This window comes from Hylaeus volcanicus, unplaced genomic scaffold (genome assembly GCF_026283585.1).
Source record: "Hylaeus volcanicus isolate JK05 unplaced genomic scaffold, UHH_iyHylVolc1.0_haploid 12237, whole genome shotgun sequence".
Lineage (NCBI taxonomy): Eukaryota > Metazoa > Arthropoda > Insecta > Hymenoptera > Colletidae > Hylaeus > Hylaeus volcanicus.
In genome coordinates, this window is record NW_026533172.1 from 1,541,604 (window position 1) to 1,558,631 (window position 17,028).

General features: G+C 30.6%; 3 protein-coding genes and 2 long non-coding RNA genes across 9 annotated transcripts; 4 read left to right on the forward strand and 1 right to left on the reverse strand.

Moving 5' to 3' along the window:
• The first annotated feature begins 856 nt into the window (after positions 1 to 856).
• Positions 857 to 5,580, forward strand: LOC128883826 (putative ZDHHC-type palmitoyltransferase 5). 3 transcript variants are annotated; one of them, XR_008459118.1, is made up of 18 exons: positions 857 to 1,413; positions 1,494 to 1,981; positions 2,074 to 2,378; positions 2,449 to 2,548; positions 2,613 to 2,671; positions 2,745 to 2,790; positions 2,841 to 2,974; positions 3,026 to 3,066; positions 3,130 to 3,230; positions 3,298 to 3,364; positions 3,418 to 3,501; positions 3,664 to 3,799; positions 3,851 to 4,020; positions 4,091 to 4,271; positions 4,330 to 4,457; positions 4,520 to 4,606; positions 4,769 to 5,119; positions 5,176 to 5,580. XR_008459118.1 is itself a non-coding variant. In XM_054136586.1 (18 exons), exons 2-18 carry the CDS (start codon positions 1,495 to 1,497, stop codon positions 5,064 to 5,066), a joined length of 2,361 nt encoding a protein of 786 aa, XP_053992561.1. In that variant the 5' UTR covers positions 857 to 1,413; position 1,494; the 3' UTR covers positions 5,067 to 5,580. The 3 variants fall into 3 exon arrangements, 2 of the variants coding, with proteins under 2 accessions (XP_053992561.1, XP_053992560.1); XM_054136586.1 differs by having other exon boundaries at positions 1,494 to 1,783; positions 1,847 to 1,981; positions 4,769 to 5,580; XM_054136585.1 differs by having other exon boundaries at positions 4,769 to 5,580.
• Positions 5,581 to 7,937: 2,357 nt separating this feature from the next.
• Positions 7,938 to 8,384, forward strand: LOC128884329 (uncharacterized). The gene is made up of 3 exons (XR_008459357.1): positions 7,938 to 8,045; positions 8,099 to 8,187; positions 8,243 to 8,384. It is a non-coding gene; the product is annotated as an uncharacterized LOC128884329 (long non-coding RNA).
• On the reverse strand, positions 8,122 to 8,845 carry LOC128884330 (uncharacterized). The gene is made up of 3 exons (XR_008459358.1): positions 8,816 to 8,845; positions 8,710 to 8,751; positions 8,122 to 8,606 (listed from the first exon to the last, which is right to left on the reverse strand). It is a non-coding gene; the product is annotated as an uncharacterized LOC128884330 (long non-coding RNA).
• Positions 8,846 to 8,952: 107 nt separating this feature from the next.
• LOC128884396 (glucose transporter GlcP-like) lies at positions 8,953 to 11,705 on the forward strand. 2 transcript variants are annotated; one of them, XM_054137780.1, is made up of 4 exons: positions 8,953 to 9,083; positions 9,141 to 9,787; positions 10,111 to 10,689; positions 10,753 to 11,705. In XM_054137780.1, exons 2-4 carry the CDS (start codon positions 9,174 to 9,176, stop codon positions 11,081 to 11,083), a joined length of 1,524 nt encoding a protein of 507 aa, XP_053993755.1. In that variant the 5' UTR covers positions 8,953 to 9,083; positions 9,141 to 9,173; the 3' UTR covers positions 11,084 to 11,705. The 2 variants fall into 2 exon arrangements, with proteins under 2 accessions (XP_053993755.1, XP_053993753.1); XM_054137778.1 differs by having other exon boundaries at positions 8,993 to 9,787.
• A 101-nt stretch (positions 11,706 to 11,806) lies between these two features.
• LOC128884395 (uncharacterized) lies at positions 11,807 to 16,290 on the forward strand. Of its 2 annotated transcripts, none has more exons than XM_054137777.1 (10): positions 11,807 to 12,138; positions 12,194 to 12,366; positions 12,454 to 12,705; positions 12,759 to 12,919; positions 12,978 to 13,018; positions 13,092 to 13,173; positions 13,227 to 13,299; positions 13,665 to 13,726; positions 13,823 to 15,424; positions 15,483 to 16,290. In XM_054137777.1, exons 1-10 carry the CDS (start codon positions 12,001 to 12,003, stop codon positions 16,190 to 16,192), a joined length of 3,294 nt encoding a protein of 1,097 aa, XP_053993752.1. In that variant the 5' UTR covers positions 11,807 to 12,000; the 3' UTR covers positions 16,193 to 16,290. The 2 variants fall into 2 exon arrangements, with proteins under 2 accessions (XP_053993752.1, XP_053993751.1); XM_054137776.1 differs by having other exon boundaries at positions 11,828 to 12,138; positions 15,480 to 16,290.
• The last annotated feature ends 738 nt before the right edge of the window (positions 16,291 to 17,028 follow it).

Genomic DNA, 17,028 nt, shown 5'->3' on the forward strand with positions numbered 1-17,028 from the left:
TGTTCCTATCTCGTTCCTCAGGTACAAGATACTACATATATTGAAAACAAAAAGGTTAATCTACAGTCATTGTAAAAAATTTTAATTACATAAAAAAAATTTAGTAAAGGTTCTACTACTCTATGCTTTAGAAACCTATATGTAGAGAAAATGTACTGTAACTGTAACGAGGAAATCATTCATTCTTTTTTTTCTCTTTAATAATCCGTTTCGAAGAACCAGAAATCTGAAATGACAATACTTAATACATTTTGTTCCTCGTATAAAATAGAACAACCTTGAATTCCTGGGAAATTCAACTAGTCACGTTGAAATGAATTGTTTTCTCAAACGCAGTCGGAATGACTTTTTGTGGTTTCCAATATTTCTCTTAAACTCCTTTCTCAAACAGTTGGAAAATCTTTTATAGTTTCTGTGTACAATTAAATGAACCTTGTTATATTATATTAAAAAAAAACATATACGTGTTGTTAAAAAACATTTAATATTTATTGAAAACGTAAATGAAACAATGCTACAAAAGTTTAATTTTATTTTTTAAATTTTGACGAAAGGCAACGTTGTAAATAAAATAATTTATGGAGACTTTCATACAAAAGTTTCAAAATCAAATGTTGAATAATAGCCTTTTTTATTATACTGCTGTGCATAGAATTGAAGGTTAATGTTAATACAGCTAAAAGTTTCCTTAAAAAAGAAAAAAATTTTTTTTTTATTTGGTAACCTGTCCTTGTTCAAAAAAAAAATTTTTGTTGTTTTAATTTTATAAATAGAAAACTGTACGAGGACAGTTTTTTTTTTGTACTATAAAATTAAAAGAGTATTGTATTACTTTAGGAGATATTTGCATTGATTTTAAGAATAAGACAAGGTGCTTTGAATTTTGTTTTTTTAGATAAAAAACTTTTTTGTTTTTGAGGCATTTCCATAGCAAAAAGTAGTTATTCAATAACTTGTTAGTCATATGATTTAATAAAAAAATTAGTGTTTGGTATTACAGTTGAATTCAACAATCAAAGAAATATTTTCTTTTTAGAATTGCACCAAGCAATAAAAAAAAAGTGGTAAATTGTTAAATATATCAAAAACAACGAATACCTTGCAGTTCTAGGTGGATCACAAAGGTGGGGCATTTGTGGATTTTGTGTTGAAAGACAAACAAAAAAAAATTTGTTGGTATAATTTTCTGTTGTTAAGTGTTAATATAAAGATGCATATGATTTAAAGAGATATCAAGACTATGGTATAAAATCTAGGGAAGTTTCAAGCGATTTTTTTAATAAAATTTCTAGTAAAGTCGAGCAAGTCAATTTCCTTTTTAATTTTTTTTTTTTCTTTACAATCTTTAATAAATCTGAAATTAAATTTTTAAAGTAGTTTTATCTTGCGAATTCTATAAAAAAAGGAATTAAAGTAAGAATGACCCTTTCAATGTGCAACATGAATCAAAAAATAAATGAAACTTTTTTGTGTGTTTGTTTGTAATGTTTTAGAATGATGAAACGTGCAGCAGAATCTTTTGAAATGCCTCTATTGGCTTCCAACATGACACCATTAATTTGTCATGAAATTTCACAACTGTCGAGCCAAAAGAAAGAATTCAATCAAGTCACACCCAGTAGAAACGTGTATGAAGTCATAAAGCCTGTAGAACGACCACAAGAAGAGGCGAAACAAGCTATTATGCGACCAAGCGAAGCACATTTGAGTAAAGAAAGCACAATGGTCTCGGATGCTATCGAACAAAAATCGATATCTCCACCTTATTCAACCGAAGCATCAGGTCATCGTAGTGACACAACAAGTTTAACAACACAAACATCTACATATAAAAATAAAATGTTAGCTTCTTACCGAGCAGAAATTTTACGACTTGCTCAACGAAGAGATGTTTTAAGACTTCGAAAGACTGTGACAATGTTAGTTCAACATGAGAAATTATCAGTTGACGAATTAAATAAATGTCTTATTCTTCATCACAGTAAGTACCGCATAACTAGAAAATGTTTTTTTAAAAATTATATTGTATAAAACACTAACGCGACTATAAAATAAACATTGTGTGTTGGATAGTTTGTTGGTCGAGTGAACTCAACGATGTGGCTCAGTTTTTAATGGTTCTGGGATGTAACCCGTATTATGGTGATGCTCATGGCGATACAGCTTTACATTATGCAGCTAGAGGGTTAAATTTATCTTTATTAAAATATTTTTTCAATGTTTACGGCTATACAATTTTGGAAACTTTAAACAAAAATAATTTCAACATTTTTTTAACAGTTGTTATAGAAGCATCGGATGAAGTATCTTATGAAATTTTACATGTGTTAGAGTGGTTATATTTGAACGGTTGTTCTATCGAAAACCAGGATATTCATGTACGATTTTTGTTTTTCAACATATAACAAGTTTCTTTTTTATTAATATCGTATGAAAACATATCTACAGGGTCGAACAGGATTAATGTGTTCTTGTCAAAGGGGAAGTTGTACTCTTGTTCAATGGTTTTTGTCTCGAGGTTCTAACTTGGCACATCGTGATCATAACGGTACATTTTTTTCTTTTATAACAATACTGTATTGACAAGGAGATTTTTTCTATTGAGCCAATAGGTCGAACGGTCTTACAAATGGCTTGTGTTTCGGGAAATGAAGAAACTATACGAATTATTGTAAGTACAACTTTTTAATAGGTCATAATTCGTCATGTAACAAATAGTTTTTTTAAATCATTAATTTTGGTAGTGTGAGTACGGTGCGATCAATTTACTTGACTGTAAATCTATTGACGGTAAAACACATTTTCTGTTTACAAAAAACTGAATAAATGATCTGCGTTAGATCCATCCTGCAACACAGCTTTGAAAATATGCTGGAACCAAGGATATGTTTTTCTTGCTTTATCCTTGCAACAATGGAATATTCAAAAACGTTTATTTGGAACAATGCATTTATTCCGTAGTTCCTATGCATCGGTAGGAGCTGCATTGTTAGCAGGGGTTTCGGTTTTAACACATATCTTTTAGTATTACTGGACACTAACGTGTATTAACTTGATCATATTTTTGTAAGTTGTCAAATAATGTTTTATAGATACAAAGAACCTAGTTGACTTTGTTTTGCTCAATAGATCTATTGCTCGTTCGCTTATTCACTCACATTATGAGTACTGGTATCATTGTTTTGTTTTCCTGGTACTATACATTGGCGCGCAAATGTTTTGGCTTATAGGTAAATACGGATGAATTGCGTAAAAAAGTAATTAATAATAAAAAAAAATATAATATGCTTGTTGTAGCATATAAAGCAGATCCTGGTTATGTTAAAACAAACATTATACCCGATCAATCCTATCGATGCACTTTGTAAGTGCTGTTTTTTTTCTTCTTGTTTCTTATTTTTTTTTTCAATTTTAAAGGGATTCTCGCTTTAATATAGTTCAACGTCCTGTTTATTCATATCGCGTTACTTCAGCGTGTTACAAATTACAAATTTTAGAAAGGTTAGTAGTTAGCTAACTATAAAGGTTTCGAGCAAAGTGCTGTCTCCCTTGGTGAAAATTCGTTCGTTAAGTTTTTTTAAAAAAAAAAAATACAACGGGCACACTTTTATTTAAAAAGATTAGATGACAAAGTAATGTGACCTTTTCCATGTGATGAATTAGAGATTTGGTATGGATCAATGCGGAACTTGTTGCGTTGAATCGTAATTTTGGTATTGAGGATATGTCCGAAACTCGATTACCTACAGATGCAGACAAAAATTTTCAAGTTTGTTTATGGAAAATCCAAAAAATTCGAGTGCGCTTAATTTTTCTCATTTATCTGTATTATCTATTTTTGGTCTTGTAGCAACAAATGCTCGCTTTAAGCGAGCAAGTAGGAAAAGAACGACAACAAGCATGTCCGGGCGGATACGCTAATGAAGTCTTACAAGGATCTCCACGACGTGTGTGTATAACATGTTGTATCATAAAACCGTTTCGCGCTCATCATTGTAGTGATTGTGCTCATTGTATTCAGTAAGAAGTGATTTGAATCACAACAATATGGTTTTTAAATAATTTCTTTTGTTGTACCTTCATTCTTCAGTCGCTTCGATCACCATTGTATTTGGATAGATAATTGTGTTGGTATCGGAAATCAAAGAGCCTTTTTTCTCTTTTTACTGTTGTTATCAAGTTCCATTTTATATTTTTGGTATTTAGTGGGCATTTATTATACATCACAAATTATTAACAATCCAGAGGATGTATTGGATTTATTTACAGAGGTTAAATTTTGTGTAGAACAAACATTTTTTTTTAAACTATTGTCTTATTTTTTCGCAGCCATTATTCTACATAGCCTTGACGAATTCGCTATGTAACATTCTTTGGGCTGGATTTGTAGGATATTTATTGGGGCGTACACTGAAATCTATGTGTACAAATATGACTTTTTATGAATATCTTAAAAAGTTAGTTGACAACAATTCCAGTGGTAAAAAAAAATATGTCCTCTTTATTTTCACAAATTCAGACCTCCACATATTCTCCACCGTTTTGAAGGACAAATTTATAATTTTTTTTGGGATTTACAAGACTTATCTTTACCTAAACTGATTCGGTAAAAGCACTTATTTATGTACTTTTTAGTATTTCAATGTATTCAATTTAAACAAAACATACAACATTTCATTTTTCTTTTCTATCAGTTGTGTTCAAACTTTTATAATTCCTAAAATTATTATTTTGATTTTCAGTTTGATTTTTGTATTCTTGTGTCTAGAAACATGTTTTCTTTTTGGTTTCTGGATCCACGATGGGATAAAGACGATTACCAAGGTGTTTTTGACCACACTATGAATTCACATGATGAGCTTCAGCGATTTCAGTTTCCTACCGAAACTTATCCATCCTCTAAACATAATGAAATTTTTCAATTAGCAGATTTTCCTAGGGTTCCGTACGGGACCGTATACAATTCCATGGATGTGTGGCACAATGAGCTACCATGTCCTATTAAAGAATCTACATCACGTTATGCTCTTAAAGACTTTTATTATCCAAGTCAAAACATAAGTTAATTTTTCTTATAAAGAAGAGTAAGAAAGGAAGAAACAATGCATTTCTTGATTAGGTAGAACCTGATAAAAATCAACTACTTTAATAACCTGAGTTGTTTTATAATCAAAGGGGGTTCTCTTCTTTATACGCACTCGATTCTCCAAATTATCGCATAGGTCTCATTAACAAGCCATCAACTATTTCTAGTTCTTTTATTCTACTTGGAAACTGTAGTTTGTTTGTCACTCATGGATTTCTGGTAAACATGATTTGAGCTTTTTTTAGACGACGTGTTGTTATGTCGCTTATTCTGTTAAATTTAAATCTGGGCATTTTAAAATAACATTTCACACTCAATTTTTAAAATTTTTCGTTGACAAGGCTTTATGATTTTACAGGCCTGGCAAGAGGGTTTTATTTGTTATTTTTTCTTTGGTACATCAAAACTATTGAGCATTTTTTTTAGTATTCACTTATAAATCATTTTCTAACAATAACAAAACAAAAAGTGTGTAACCCACTCTAACGAATTGTTTATATAGCTGAAAGCCATTTGTTTAACCAATTATATTTTATGTTGAAATAAACATTTTTCATTTTAAGTAACAAAAATTTTCTATTGCTTTAATTTCCTTTATCGCACAGTATATTACACGAATAAGTTACTTGAATGTATTAATCAAAAATAAAGATTTGAAAACAACTAGGTATGAAGCATTGTAGAGATCAACAGGTTTAATAACAAGTTTTTTTCTCTCAGCCAATTCGTGCGGTAGATTTGTGTAGGAAACACAAGTGGTAGGCTGAATAATGCTTCATCCTATTATCATGTTTCCCTCTTTACTTGATACATAGTTCAAACGTCACCTTAACTAGCTTTAAACCCAAACTACAAATGTCTAACCTTCTGCACCACCTCTTAAAGCTTCCTAACCAAAATGAACGTTCTATTGGGTAATTTGGTGTGCACTATTACTATTGAGGGAACGCGCTGTCTTTTGCACAGAAAGTTCAAGTGTGTAGGGGCAGGTCACACACAGTCTTTAAACAAAAAATCCACAACTTCAAGCATGCCTGATGTTTTTGCGAAAGTTTTATAAAGTTTCAGACACATCTTAAAACTGTGAAAAACATGTTTGACGAAATACTTTCAAATAAAAAAAACCGTGTTCCACTAACTAACAAGGGGATAAATGAGTGTAAGAAATGAATGAAACGTAGTAACGTTTTTTTCAATGAATGAATGAAAGACAATATTGGATCAAAAAAGCATTTTTGATAGTCAACAAGTTTACAGTGCATGTGCGTACTGAACAAGGTTGCATAAACCTTTTCTACCACTTTGCTTGCGTTGTTACTCTTACCAAGTGAAAATAAAGAAAATTCACACCGTTCACTTGGTCCACTCGAATCAAGGCATAATATCATAATAGTTCTAACAGTTTTATTTTAACCCATAAAAATGTCATTAGACTAATTTAGTACTAGTGGTATAGAACACGACTAATAGCAAATGAACTTTTTTTCTTCATCCTGAGTCCAAACAGAAAAAATTTATTTTTAACAAAGCGAAAATATTGTTCAATACAAATTCATATTGCTTTTGTGAAAGCTTAAGGACGAAAGCAATATGTAGCTTTTTAGTTTTTCTAATCAGACATCATTTTCCTCTCACACTATGGTGCAAAAGATAAACAAATCGATTAATTTGATTAAAATTTATAATTATCGAATAACAACAAGCGTATCGATTATGTGACAATACAAAGGCTACTAGACTTAACAGTCTTTTTATGTTCTTTCAAACATTTTCAAACGATAGAGTAGATGATGAAGTGAAAAAAGAACAGATTTTTCTTTAAGATTCTAACATGATGTTAAACAAATAACATACAATATTTTTTTTTTATAGCTAATGTAACAGAAAAGAATAGTCTTGTTGAGGTCTTGGTGCAAGACGAATCTTCATCAGCTACTATTTTTTGTTTGACATATTTTCAACACTTTTTTGATTTGAACATCTTAATATTAGATATTCCGAAGATCACACGTGAATATGATGATATTTGTTGCTTAACGTCAAACATTTTTTTAATTTTATTAAACAATTAAAAGAAAGCTTTTAACGAAAATTAAGAAGAATTTATAAAAAAACCACAATTAATTTTTTAAAAGTACGAATGCGTATCCACTACTAACGAAATATGTTGACGAGTTATTTGAAGTTGTTATGCACCGCAAAGTTAAAGTCCTTCGCTTTCCCTTTATTTTCTTTCTACATGAGAACATTACTGTTTCGAAAAAAATCGTCACAATACCTATGCTTAGTAAATTTCTTCTCAATTTAAAAAATAAATTTTTTTTTTAAGCTTAACAATAATGCAACAACGGTTTAAAACTATTAGTTTATTAACAACTTTATATTTAGGATGCCATCGTTTTTTAGAGTGATGCTTTCACAAATATCAAAATAATAAAAAAGAAAATTTTTTTAAATTAACCTCAGTTATAATGTGCGAAATTTCAAGTTATTTTTTGTTTCACTTTTAAACCCAAACACAAGAAAGGCAAATTGCAAAACACAATTCAGTTTTGTAAGCTGTACGAATTGTCCATTAATTCAGTTATCCGCAAAAATAAAAGTAAAAAACTAGCGATGTGTTAACAGATGGAAAAAATTACTGGCGAAATGCTGAAATTATTTCTATAAAAGAGATAAAAATTTGTCGGTCTCTGTTAGTTCAATTTATATTTGTTTAGTAAAAAATAGAATGCATTTTTATTTGAAAAAACAAATCCATTAATCCCTTTTTCTTTGTTTTCAAAGAAATAAAAAGAAGCATTATTCAAGTTGTTGTCGTAAAAGACAACTGTTGTTGCGAAGCATGCAAAAGAAATAGACTAAATTGCTTCAATGTAATAAAGAATACAAATTAAAGTAAAAAACTTTTCATTTAAACAGTTGTTCTTAAATTAACGGCGTACCAAAAGAATTATGCGTACGTTTATTCAAAATAGATTATGGTCATCGTATTCACAATCACTATTGTAGAGTGATGTCAATCGCAAAGACTATTAAGGCGAGTACCGGTGTGTTTACTGTGTTTAAATGTCTGAAATCGAAGATCTAGTCTTAAAATAGTAAGTTATAAAACGAAATTGGTAGTAAAAACACATGAATTTCTTTTTTCCAAAGTAGACTAAAAGTTTATTAAATGGCGAACATAATTTAGACTTTAGTTTTTTTATACGTGAAAAATAAAGAAGAACACAGTCTTAGCCTAAGTAAACAGTAAGAATTGACTAATTACTGCAAAACAAGGGCAATGTATCTTGAATAAGTCCTCTCTTGCTAAAAAAAGACATCCAAAATATTTAAAAACATAAATTTTTGTGTGAATTCTTTATTGTTGATGAAAAATAATACATTTAAATGCAGTACGTATTAAATTAAAGAAACTTGAAGGTTTTTAAAAAATAAGATTAAACAGATAAATAAGTTTTGCTTTCCTTTATTCATTGAAACGCTTTGTGTTAGGTTATCGACAAACCAGATGAATCTAATTTTAAAAAATTTAGACTTTGTTTTTTTTTAATTTTAAAATAAACAAATATGAGATTCAGTCTCAACTAGATGGTTTTCAATAAAGAAATGTTTCTTACTTGCAGAAATTTCCAAACAGAAAGGAATTCCTGTAACAGAGTCTTTTTTAATTACAGCAATGAAAGAGCTTTTGTTTATAAAAAAAATGTTAAAAGAATAACATACAGTATGATTCATCATGATGATTGGTTATTTGTAGTGCTTACAGGTATATTTTCAGTTAGATATTCTGCATGTTTCTCAAAATAAATGTTTCAAACATACAATGCTAATGGTAATACTGTACGCGTGTCCCAATGGTAGTTGAAAGCCGCTTTAAATGTTTGCTTTGAAAAAAAAATTTTTCTCGAAAATAAAAAAGAAAAAGGTAAAGTAATTACACTAAATAATATTTACAAAATCATACACTCATTATAACTTTTAAATAAGAAAGGTAATTTGATTTTTAGTTCAGCATGATATTAAGCTTTTTATGATGAATTTTTTTAAGTCTTGAACTAGAGCATAAAAATAACTCTCGACCATGACATCTGCTGAAGCATCAAATTTAGACTCAAAAAACTTACAGGATGTTTCATCTCTTTTAAAAATAAAATCAAAAACTTTTTTGGGATATAACTTTATTACTATACTAGTTCTTTCTGCTTGTATAGGTAGCTTCCTATTTGGATACAATGTTTCCCTGTTAAATACATTATATAGTACCATTGAATGGGAGTTTGGCTGGTATTCAGATGAAAATCTTTCAAAGACGTATAATACATGGCTAAATACAGTAGTGTTTGTAGGAGCCTTTTTAGGTTCAATGACGTCTGGTTCTTTAGTGTCCAGTGGGCGTCGTCGACTTTTAATATCAGTAATGTGTATATTTCTTCTAGGGAGTATAAATTTAGCAGTATCAAATTCTTTTAGTAGCTGTTTATGGGCACGTTTGGTTAGTGGTTTCGGGGTTGGACTTGTTTCGGTTGCTGTGCCAACATATGTATCTGAAATGACGCCAGCTAGTGTAAGAGGAAAATTAGGCGTATTTCATCAACTTTTTGTGACTGTCGGTATCTTTGTTGGAGTTGTCTTGGGAGTTTTTCTTGAAAGTATTCCCGAAGCACCTTCGAACAGCATTCCAAGATATTTCGATAGGTAAAAAAAGATTTACTAAATTGTTTTCTCTAATAAATACTGACTTGATTTAATCAGCTCAATTTAACATATATGGTAATAATAAAAAACATTGAACGGTCAATGAAAATCATCTACCTTTTCGTAACTTTTATAATATTTTTTTAATAGAATAGGTGCTAACACATCATTTTTTAAATACATCAATTTAAAAAATGGAATGTTGAATTGTTTTGTTTTATCTTTTTCTTTTATGATTTAGCCAATTTTTCTCTACTTTTCACGTTTTGTATCTTTTTAGCATAGTTAAAAATTTCATTTTAAAAAGCTTTCTTTTTTTTCAGGTTTTGGTGGAGATTTATGGTGCTTTTTCAATTAATTCCTATATTTCTTGCTTTGTATCTTTTTATTTATATGTTTCCTTTCGAAACTCCCAATTTTTATATTGAAACCGATAAACCTCAAGAAGCACATCGGCTTTTACGTTTGTTAAATCAAAAGGATGATGTGGAAAAAGATATGGAAATGTTGTTTCTTGCAAAGAAAGATCGAGATGTAGCGCAACAAAAAGGGTTGACGTTAAAAAAAGTGTTTCAAAATCCAGTCTATCGTCGCGTAATTCTTATTGGATGCGTTTTATCTGCGTTTCAACAATTAACAGGAATAAATGTTTTTGTTTCTCGTAGTAATCAAATGTTTACTAACGCAGGAGTTGATAAAAATTGGGTGACATGGTGTACAATCTTGATGTCATTAGTTAATACTGTCATGACCTTCCCATCCATGTGGTTGATTGAATATTTAGGGCGTCGATCATTATTACTATGGGGATCTGTTGGTATGCTGGCATCTGTTGCACCCGTAGGTGTTTTGTTAACAGTATTGAAAACCTCTGATGCAACAAAAATTATTTCAGTTGTAGGGTAAGTTTTTTTATTTTTTTCTCGTAACAAACAAAAATATACGTTGTATTTTTTTCTTCTTAGAACTGTTAGCTTTATTATGTTTTTTGCTGGATCCTACGGACCGGTTTTATGGGTTTATTTATTTGAAATGTTTCCAATGGAAATAAAAAAACACGCAAGTGGCTATGCCACTGCCGTAAATTGGCTGTGTACTATTATCGTTGTCTTCTTTTCGGGCATGATAGATGATAATACATCCTTTTTATTTTTTAGCGTTTGTTGTGGTATTGCTATATGCTTTATTTCAATTTTTGTTCTTGAAACAAAAGGACGAAACTTACAGGATTCACCATATATGCTAGATAAGGAGGGTAACACTTTGCGTATGAGCAGTAAAGTAGATTTACTCTAAAATGGAGTATAAAAATTTCGGCGGTGTTTTGAGGGGCTTTATGAAACATGTCAAAAGCTTTAAATCATTCTAGTTTCTGTTGACTCTCTTCGTTATACGCCAACACAACCGTTTTTTCATCATCAAATGAATTTTTCAATTATGAAATCTTATTGCTTGATCAATAGATATTTTTAGAACTTCCGTACTCCGTTGGGTTTATGCTACCAATTGTTGCAGCTATCATAGAATGCGGTGTTAAGAACAAGCTACATTTTGATTTTATTTCTTTTTTAAGAAGTCAAGAATGCATGGTGTAATACGTGACTCTTAGTAATTATTGTTTTATATTCAATTTTTCACTTTTTCTATCAAAAAAAAAATATATCCGTTGTGCATTAATGATATTTTATAATAAAAAAAACCTCATTATTCATCCTCTATTTTGCTTATATATACTTTAATAAATTTGAAAATCTAGTAACATAGGAAAGGTCACTAAGCTACTGCAAATATTGAAAATTTAAGTTGGCTTCCATATTTGTTATTCTTATAGTAAGGTTAATACTTTGAAGAAAAAAAAAAAAAAAATTTGATGCCATTTGAATCCATTGGTACGTCATAGCAAGGTACACAATGTGAAACAATGATCTGGCCTACGACAAAATTGTGGTGAAAGGAAACCTTCTACAAACAGTCAGATGTTTTTTCTTACCTGCTACTTCAATGCCACTCTAAGAAAAATACTAAAGTTTCCTCTTTGCAAAAGCTTGTTAGGAAAAGTGATTGACATGTATACCTATGAGAAAAAGGGTTTACTGCAACACTTCTTTTAATACACATTTGTAATGGAATCGTTTCTGTTATGAAATGGTTGCGTACAAATATAAAAGTATTGTTTTTAAGTGAAAAAAAAATTATTCTTTGTCCTCTAGCCGATGAACAACCAGTTTAGTAACGACAGAGAATTTGAGAAATTTAATGATTTAAATAAAAGTAACGATAATGTTGAATTTATTAATAAAGCCATTGTTCGACGGGGATATGCTTACTATATTCATGAAGTTGCACACGAGGTACAAAAAAAAATGGTGGTTGATTGGATATAAAAGAACATTTTGGTGGCATTAGAATTTGGTTGGCTCCTTGATAAAAAATTTTCGTGATTTGGAAACGTTCTCCAATGTACCAGGATTTTCTCGCGGATTAATTTATCGTTCCGGCTACTTTGGTTCTTCTGATCCAACAAAGTTGCTGCATATATTAAAATATGTTTTGCAAGTTCGATCTATTATAGATTTAAGGTATGTCACATAGTGCATGATTCTTTTTTTCATTCTATTTGAAACGAAAACGAGTGATGCTATTTTATAACGAACGCGTTGTTGTAGAGGGTTTATCTTAAACGAACACGATAATCATGAACGACTCCAAACAAGCATGTATCCATTAATTGACTCAACGTACCAACCCTTAGTGTACGATTGTATTTCTCACTGTTGGTCTCCTATCTATACATCTTCTTCAATTCAATCGTCACAACAAGCTTGCCGTGCATCGCGCCATGCGTGGGATTATTCACCCTACGCTGGGGTAGAAAACCAAAAAGATTATCATATGTTTTCTTTTAAAACAGCATCTGTGTATGTTTTAAAAAAAAATTGAAATTTTTGCAGCGATATCTCGAACGTATCAGATGTCAAAAGTCTCTTTTCAGTCCACAAAATCCTTTCCAATGGATGTATGATGCATTGAATGGTTTGATTTCACTGCCATCTTTTTATAATCGTTCAGAAAACGATTCTTTAACAACATCATATGAAAGTGAAAATTATTGTAAGAGGATACTTGTTTCGGGTAAGCTCTCAAATGTTAGTTAATGTAAGGTGGCTGATGGATTTGAATCAATTTTTAGGAGCAGGTTTTATAAAAGTCGTTTTAGAGACCGTGACATCAGTAAGAAAAAATTTTCTTTATTTTTTTTTTTTGTTTGTGGTGGGTTTTTGTAACATAAAGTCACGAGTTTTAGGTTCCAATGCCTTTGCTTATTTGCTCAACCGACGGTGTGCATCGTGTAGGAATCATCTCTTTATTAATATTAGCCATTGTTGGTAGAATCTAATTTCGTTATTTTCTAAATTTATAATCTATAATCATTGTTTAGGCGCTACTCATGAAGTGATGGTAACGGATTATTGCGCGTCTGAAGCTGGTTTAATGTTATTTGGGCAAAATAGGTAAACAATTAAAAAAAAAAAAGAAATGAATAATGTTTTATATAAAACTCTTAAAATATACAGTACAATAAATAGTGTTTATGCGTTTTACGCGTGATCTTGTTATTCTTCATTCGAGTGATTCAAAAAATTACTTTGGTTTTTTATTTCATGTCTGCGTGTCTTTGTCTGCTGCGGGTGATGTTAGTAGAAATGATTTATTGCTTGTTCAATTTTTGACATGAAAAAGTGTGTGAATCAATGTACACAAAAACAAACTAAACTTGTCAATAAATGCAGTAAAGAGTGTGTGGCTATAAGGCGATTTTCTATAAAAAAAATATATTAATCTGAAAGTATGTATGAAATCATTTTTATCTTTTCAGAAATGAGAAACCTGGTGGAAATGCTGAGATAAAATCTCAAAACAATGTCACGTGTGATCCTAGTATGTAAATTGAAAATGATCTTTTTTAGAAAAGATTTTTGATTGAGTGGCACAGTGAAAGAAAATAAAACAATTGAAATCAATGAATATGTTCAGATCATGTGAGACGCCTACTTGAATTTATAAAAAATCGGTGGGGATCGATAGAAGGATATTTAGATTATATTAATTTCGATAGAAAATCTTGTAAAAAATTAAGAAATCGTTTAATTTGGTCCGCTTCATCAACAAACGTTCAGTATAAAATTCCAGCAAGTGCACCCTTTTGGACTGAAAGCTCTTTTACGTCGATGCCCAACACAAAAAAATTCCAAGCTTCTCCCGAAATTTTATTTTTTCCTAATGCATCCATGCAAAGAATTCTTCGGGTTGTTTTTTTATTGGGATTACGAGACACTTTGGATTATGTCTCAATGGAAAATTCAAACAATGTTTATTTGGTTGCTAAGGAAAAATTACGGTCCATGAAGAAAAAATTACAGCACGAAAAAAATAAATTACGTTTACTGTGCGCTAAAGAATCAAAACAGGAATCTTGGCATTTATACAATAAAAACCTAACACATGATGAGGCGTTAAAATGGAATAAAAATGTTCAACAATTGAAGGAACAAATTGACATGAAAAAAAAAATACATAAAATCCATCAAAGTATAACAAATATAAAGAGAGGACTGCAAGAAATATATTTAGCGCGGCAAATTATATTAGAGAAATTAACGGACGCGTTATACACACTAACTCGTTCAGATATTGTCAAATTTATTTTATATCGAAATACTCAAATTTACGCAGAACGAAACCGCCGTATTTCAGTGCGAAAGTGTCCCGATCTTTTTGATATTTATTTAGATCAGCCGCATATTTTTTGTAAAAAAAAAGTCCGTAAAGTGCAAGATATCACAAAAATTGTTGTCAAGTTTTTAAAAGATACAAATCAAATCAAGTTTTTACCTTCTACAAATATAGCCTTTACCAATTTTAAACGTGTTTTAGCTCGATATGAAAACAAAACTGAAAAACCTATACGTTATATGGGTGTGAAACCACACAAAAGAATATCTTTTTTAAAACCAGATTTTTTTTTTCATGAATTGTGTGAGAATAAAAAAAATTCTTCTTATTATAATAAGAGAAATGATAGAGAGACCTTTGGTAAAGAAAAACCGTGGCCTAAAACCTTTGGTCAATGGCTTATGGAATGTTGGATGATTTCACTCGACTCTCCCCCCATTCCAGATCCGTTTGAAGAAACGCGAGATGAATGCTTTGTGCCTCCGGATATTTTAGTAAAATATATTCGTCATCAAATACACTTAAGACAATGTCATCAACCTTTATTTGATAAAAAGAATATGAATATAGAAGAAGCGCTCATTGTTAAGCGTCCAGTTAAAAGGAAATCTAATTCGTTTTCATTGTCTAACAATAAAAACGTGTCGCATGAAAAAAAAATTTTAACTCTTTTAAAAGAACACCTTGATAACAACACAGCCCATACCTCTGATTCCTTACCTAATATGGAGACTATTAATTTGAAACACAATTCTACAATGAAGCAAAAAACTCATGCACTGTTTTCACCTTTGGTGCACTCTAAGAAAATTCAACAAAGTCGCAATACTGTAAGACTTTCAAAACTGCATCTACTCGAAAATGAGTGTGAAACGTCAAAGCCAGTAACTACACAACAACTAGGTAAAATGTCTAGACTGTGATACAGACTCATATAATATTTTCAAAAATTATACAGCAGGCCATGGAGGAAGCCGTTCACAAGAATCCACGCGACCTTTTCACATGAATAATAATAACCTTGAAAAATTACTTCGTGGTGATGCTAAAAACCTTCAAAGCAATTCCCTCAGAAATAATGATATCCCCACTACTCCTATAACCTGCAATCAAGATCATTGGCATGGCGAACCAAGAACAAAAGACTTGAAGCGATCCTTTCAAATTACTCATCTAGAAAAATTGCGTTTGAAACAAGACGTATTTCAACCAGCAAAAAATTTGGTTGGTTTTGTGACAGAACAAAATCAAATAGATTGTAATAAGCTTTTATCGCATTCTGAAGACGCCAACTCGCTGCTGCATGGAGGCAATGATAATTATTCCGATTTTGACAGTGAAGAAGAACGAGACTGGCTTATTCAAGAAGTTTTGAAGGATCCTTTAGTGAATTTTTCAATGAAACAGTTAAGGAAAAAGTCCTTGAATTGCTTGGATAAAAAAAGTGGAAACCAGTTGAATTATAAAAATCTAATTCCTTGTGATGCTTTATTTGGGGTACCGAAATTTGATGAATATCTTGCAAATTGGTCGTTAAATTCGTTCACAATAAGTAATAAGGGATGTGAATTAATCAAAACGATGTGTTTCAATTCAGAGACAAAATCATCTGAAGATAATGATTTTGATAATAGTATTTTGCAAGAAGAAACTCGTCTTCATATGATATGAGTCAATTCTTTTTTTAACTAAAACAATTTTTTTAATACCATTCTCATTTTAAACAGTAACAGTTGGACAGTAATGAATTTCACTTTTCGTTTCTTATTCTACTCTTTACAAATGCTTTTCAAAGTAGGGCACGTTAAAAAATTCTCTTGTTATAAGAAAACAGTGAAGCATGTTACAAAATTATGATTTTTGATAAGAACGCGTCGAGTTAAAAATTGAACTTAATGCGAGTGTGAATGAATGTTTTATGCCACTTGCGTTAAAGATACACTAGCAGCTTAAAGCGATAAGATAAGGAGAACTTTTTTTTGATAAGCAGACCGTTTGGTTGACGTTCAAAAGTTCCGCGAAGAGATCATGCACAAAAAAGTACGTTTCTATGGTATGATAGATCATCGCCACATTTTTATATAAAGGCAATTTACAAGCTAGGGATGTTAACAAAAATTAGAAATTGAAAGAAAACTGTAAACTTTATACATTTCACATATGTACCTCATAAATGAAAAGAATTATTTATTCTGTATGTTGTATACAATTTGCTGCTGGATTTGTTACCTAGATGAAATGAAGATTTTGTACATTTTGAAACTCAAAAGTGAAAACGTTCTACTTTTTTAACAACGAAAAGCTGAAATGTTTTCAATATGTAGCTCATTCATTTAAATGATTTTTTAAATGTTCTTAACGTAACGGTTTCATGATAAATTAAGGCTACTAGTAACTCAATAGAGATAAATGTTCAACTTTATTAGCATTTCAATTATTGCACGTCGTGGGCATAAAAATGCTAAGAATACATTGTGGTGCAATTGATGGAGTAACGTAAAGAAAAA

Coding starts and splice junctions, on each gene's coding strand:
- LOC128883826 (XM_054136585.1), top strand. CDS start 1,495: ATGATGAAACGTGCAGCAGAATCTTTTGAAATGCCTCTATTGGCTTCC. Junction 1,982..2,073: donor ATGTCTTATTCTTCATCACA/GTAAGTACCGCA, acceptor TGTGTTGGATAG/TTTGTTGGTCGAGTGAACTC. Junction 4,021..4,090: donor GATTGTGCTCATTGTATTCA/GTAAGAAGTGAT, acceptor TTCATTCTTCAG/TCGCTTCGATCACCATTGTA.
- LOC128884396 (XM_054137780.1), top strand. CDS start 9,174: ATGACATCTGCTGAAGCATCAAATTTAGACTCAAAAAACTTACAGGAT. Junction 9,788..10,110: donor ATTCCAAGATATTTCGATAG/GTAAAAAAAGAT, acceptor CTTTTTTTTCAG/GTTTTGGTGGAGATTTATGG. Junction 10,690..10,752: donor AAAATTATTTCAGTTGTAGG/GTAAGTTTTTTT, acceptor TTTTCTTCTTAG/AACTGTTAGCTTTATTATGT.
- LOC128884395 (XM_054137776.1), top strand. CDS start 12,001: ATGAACAACCAGTTTAGTAACGACAGAGAATTTGAGAAATTTAATGAT. Junction 12,367..12,453: donor CGATCTATTATAGATTTAAG/GTATGTCACATA, acceptor GCGTTGTTGTAG/AGGGTTTATCTTAAACGAAC. Junction 13,019..13,091: donor TTTTAGAGACCGTGACATCA/GTAAGAAAAAAT, acceptor CACGAGTTTTAG/GTTCCAATGCCTTTGCTTAT.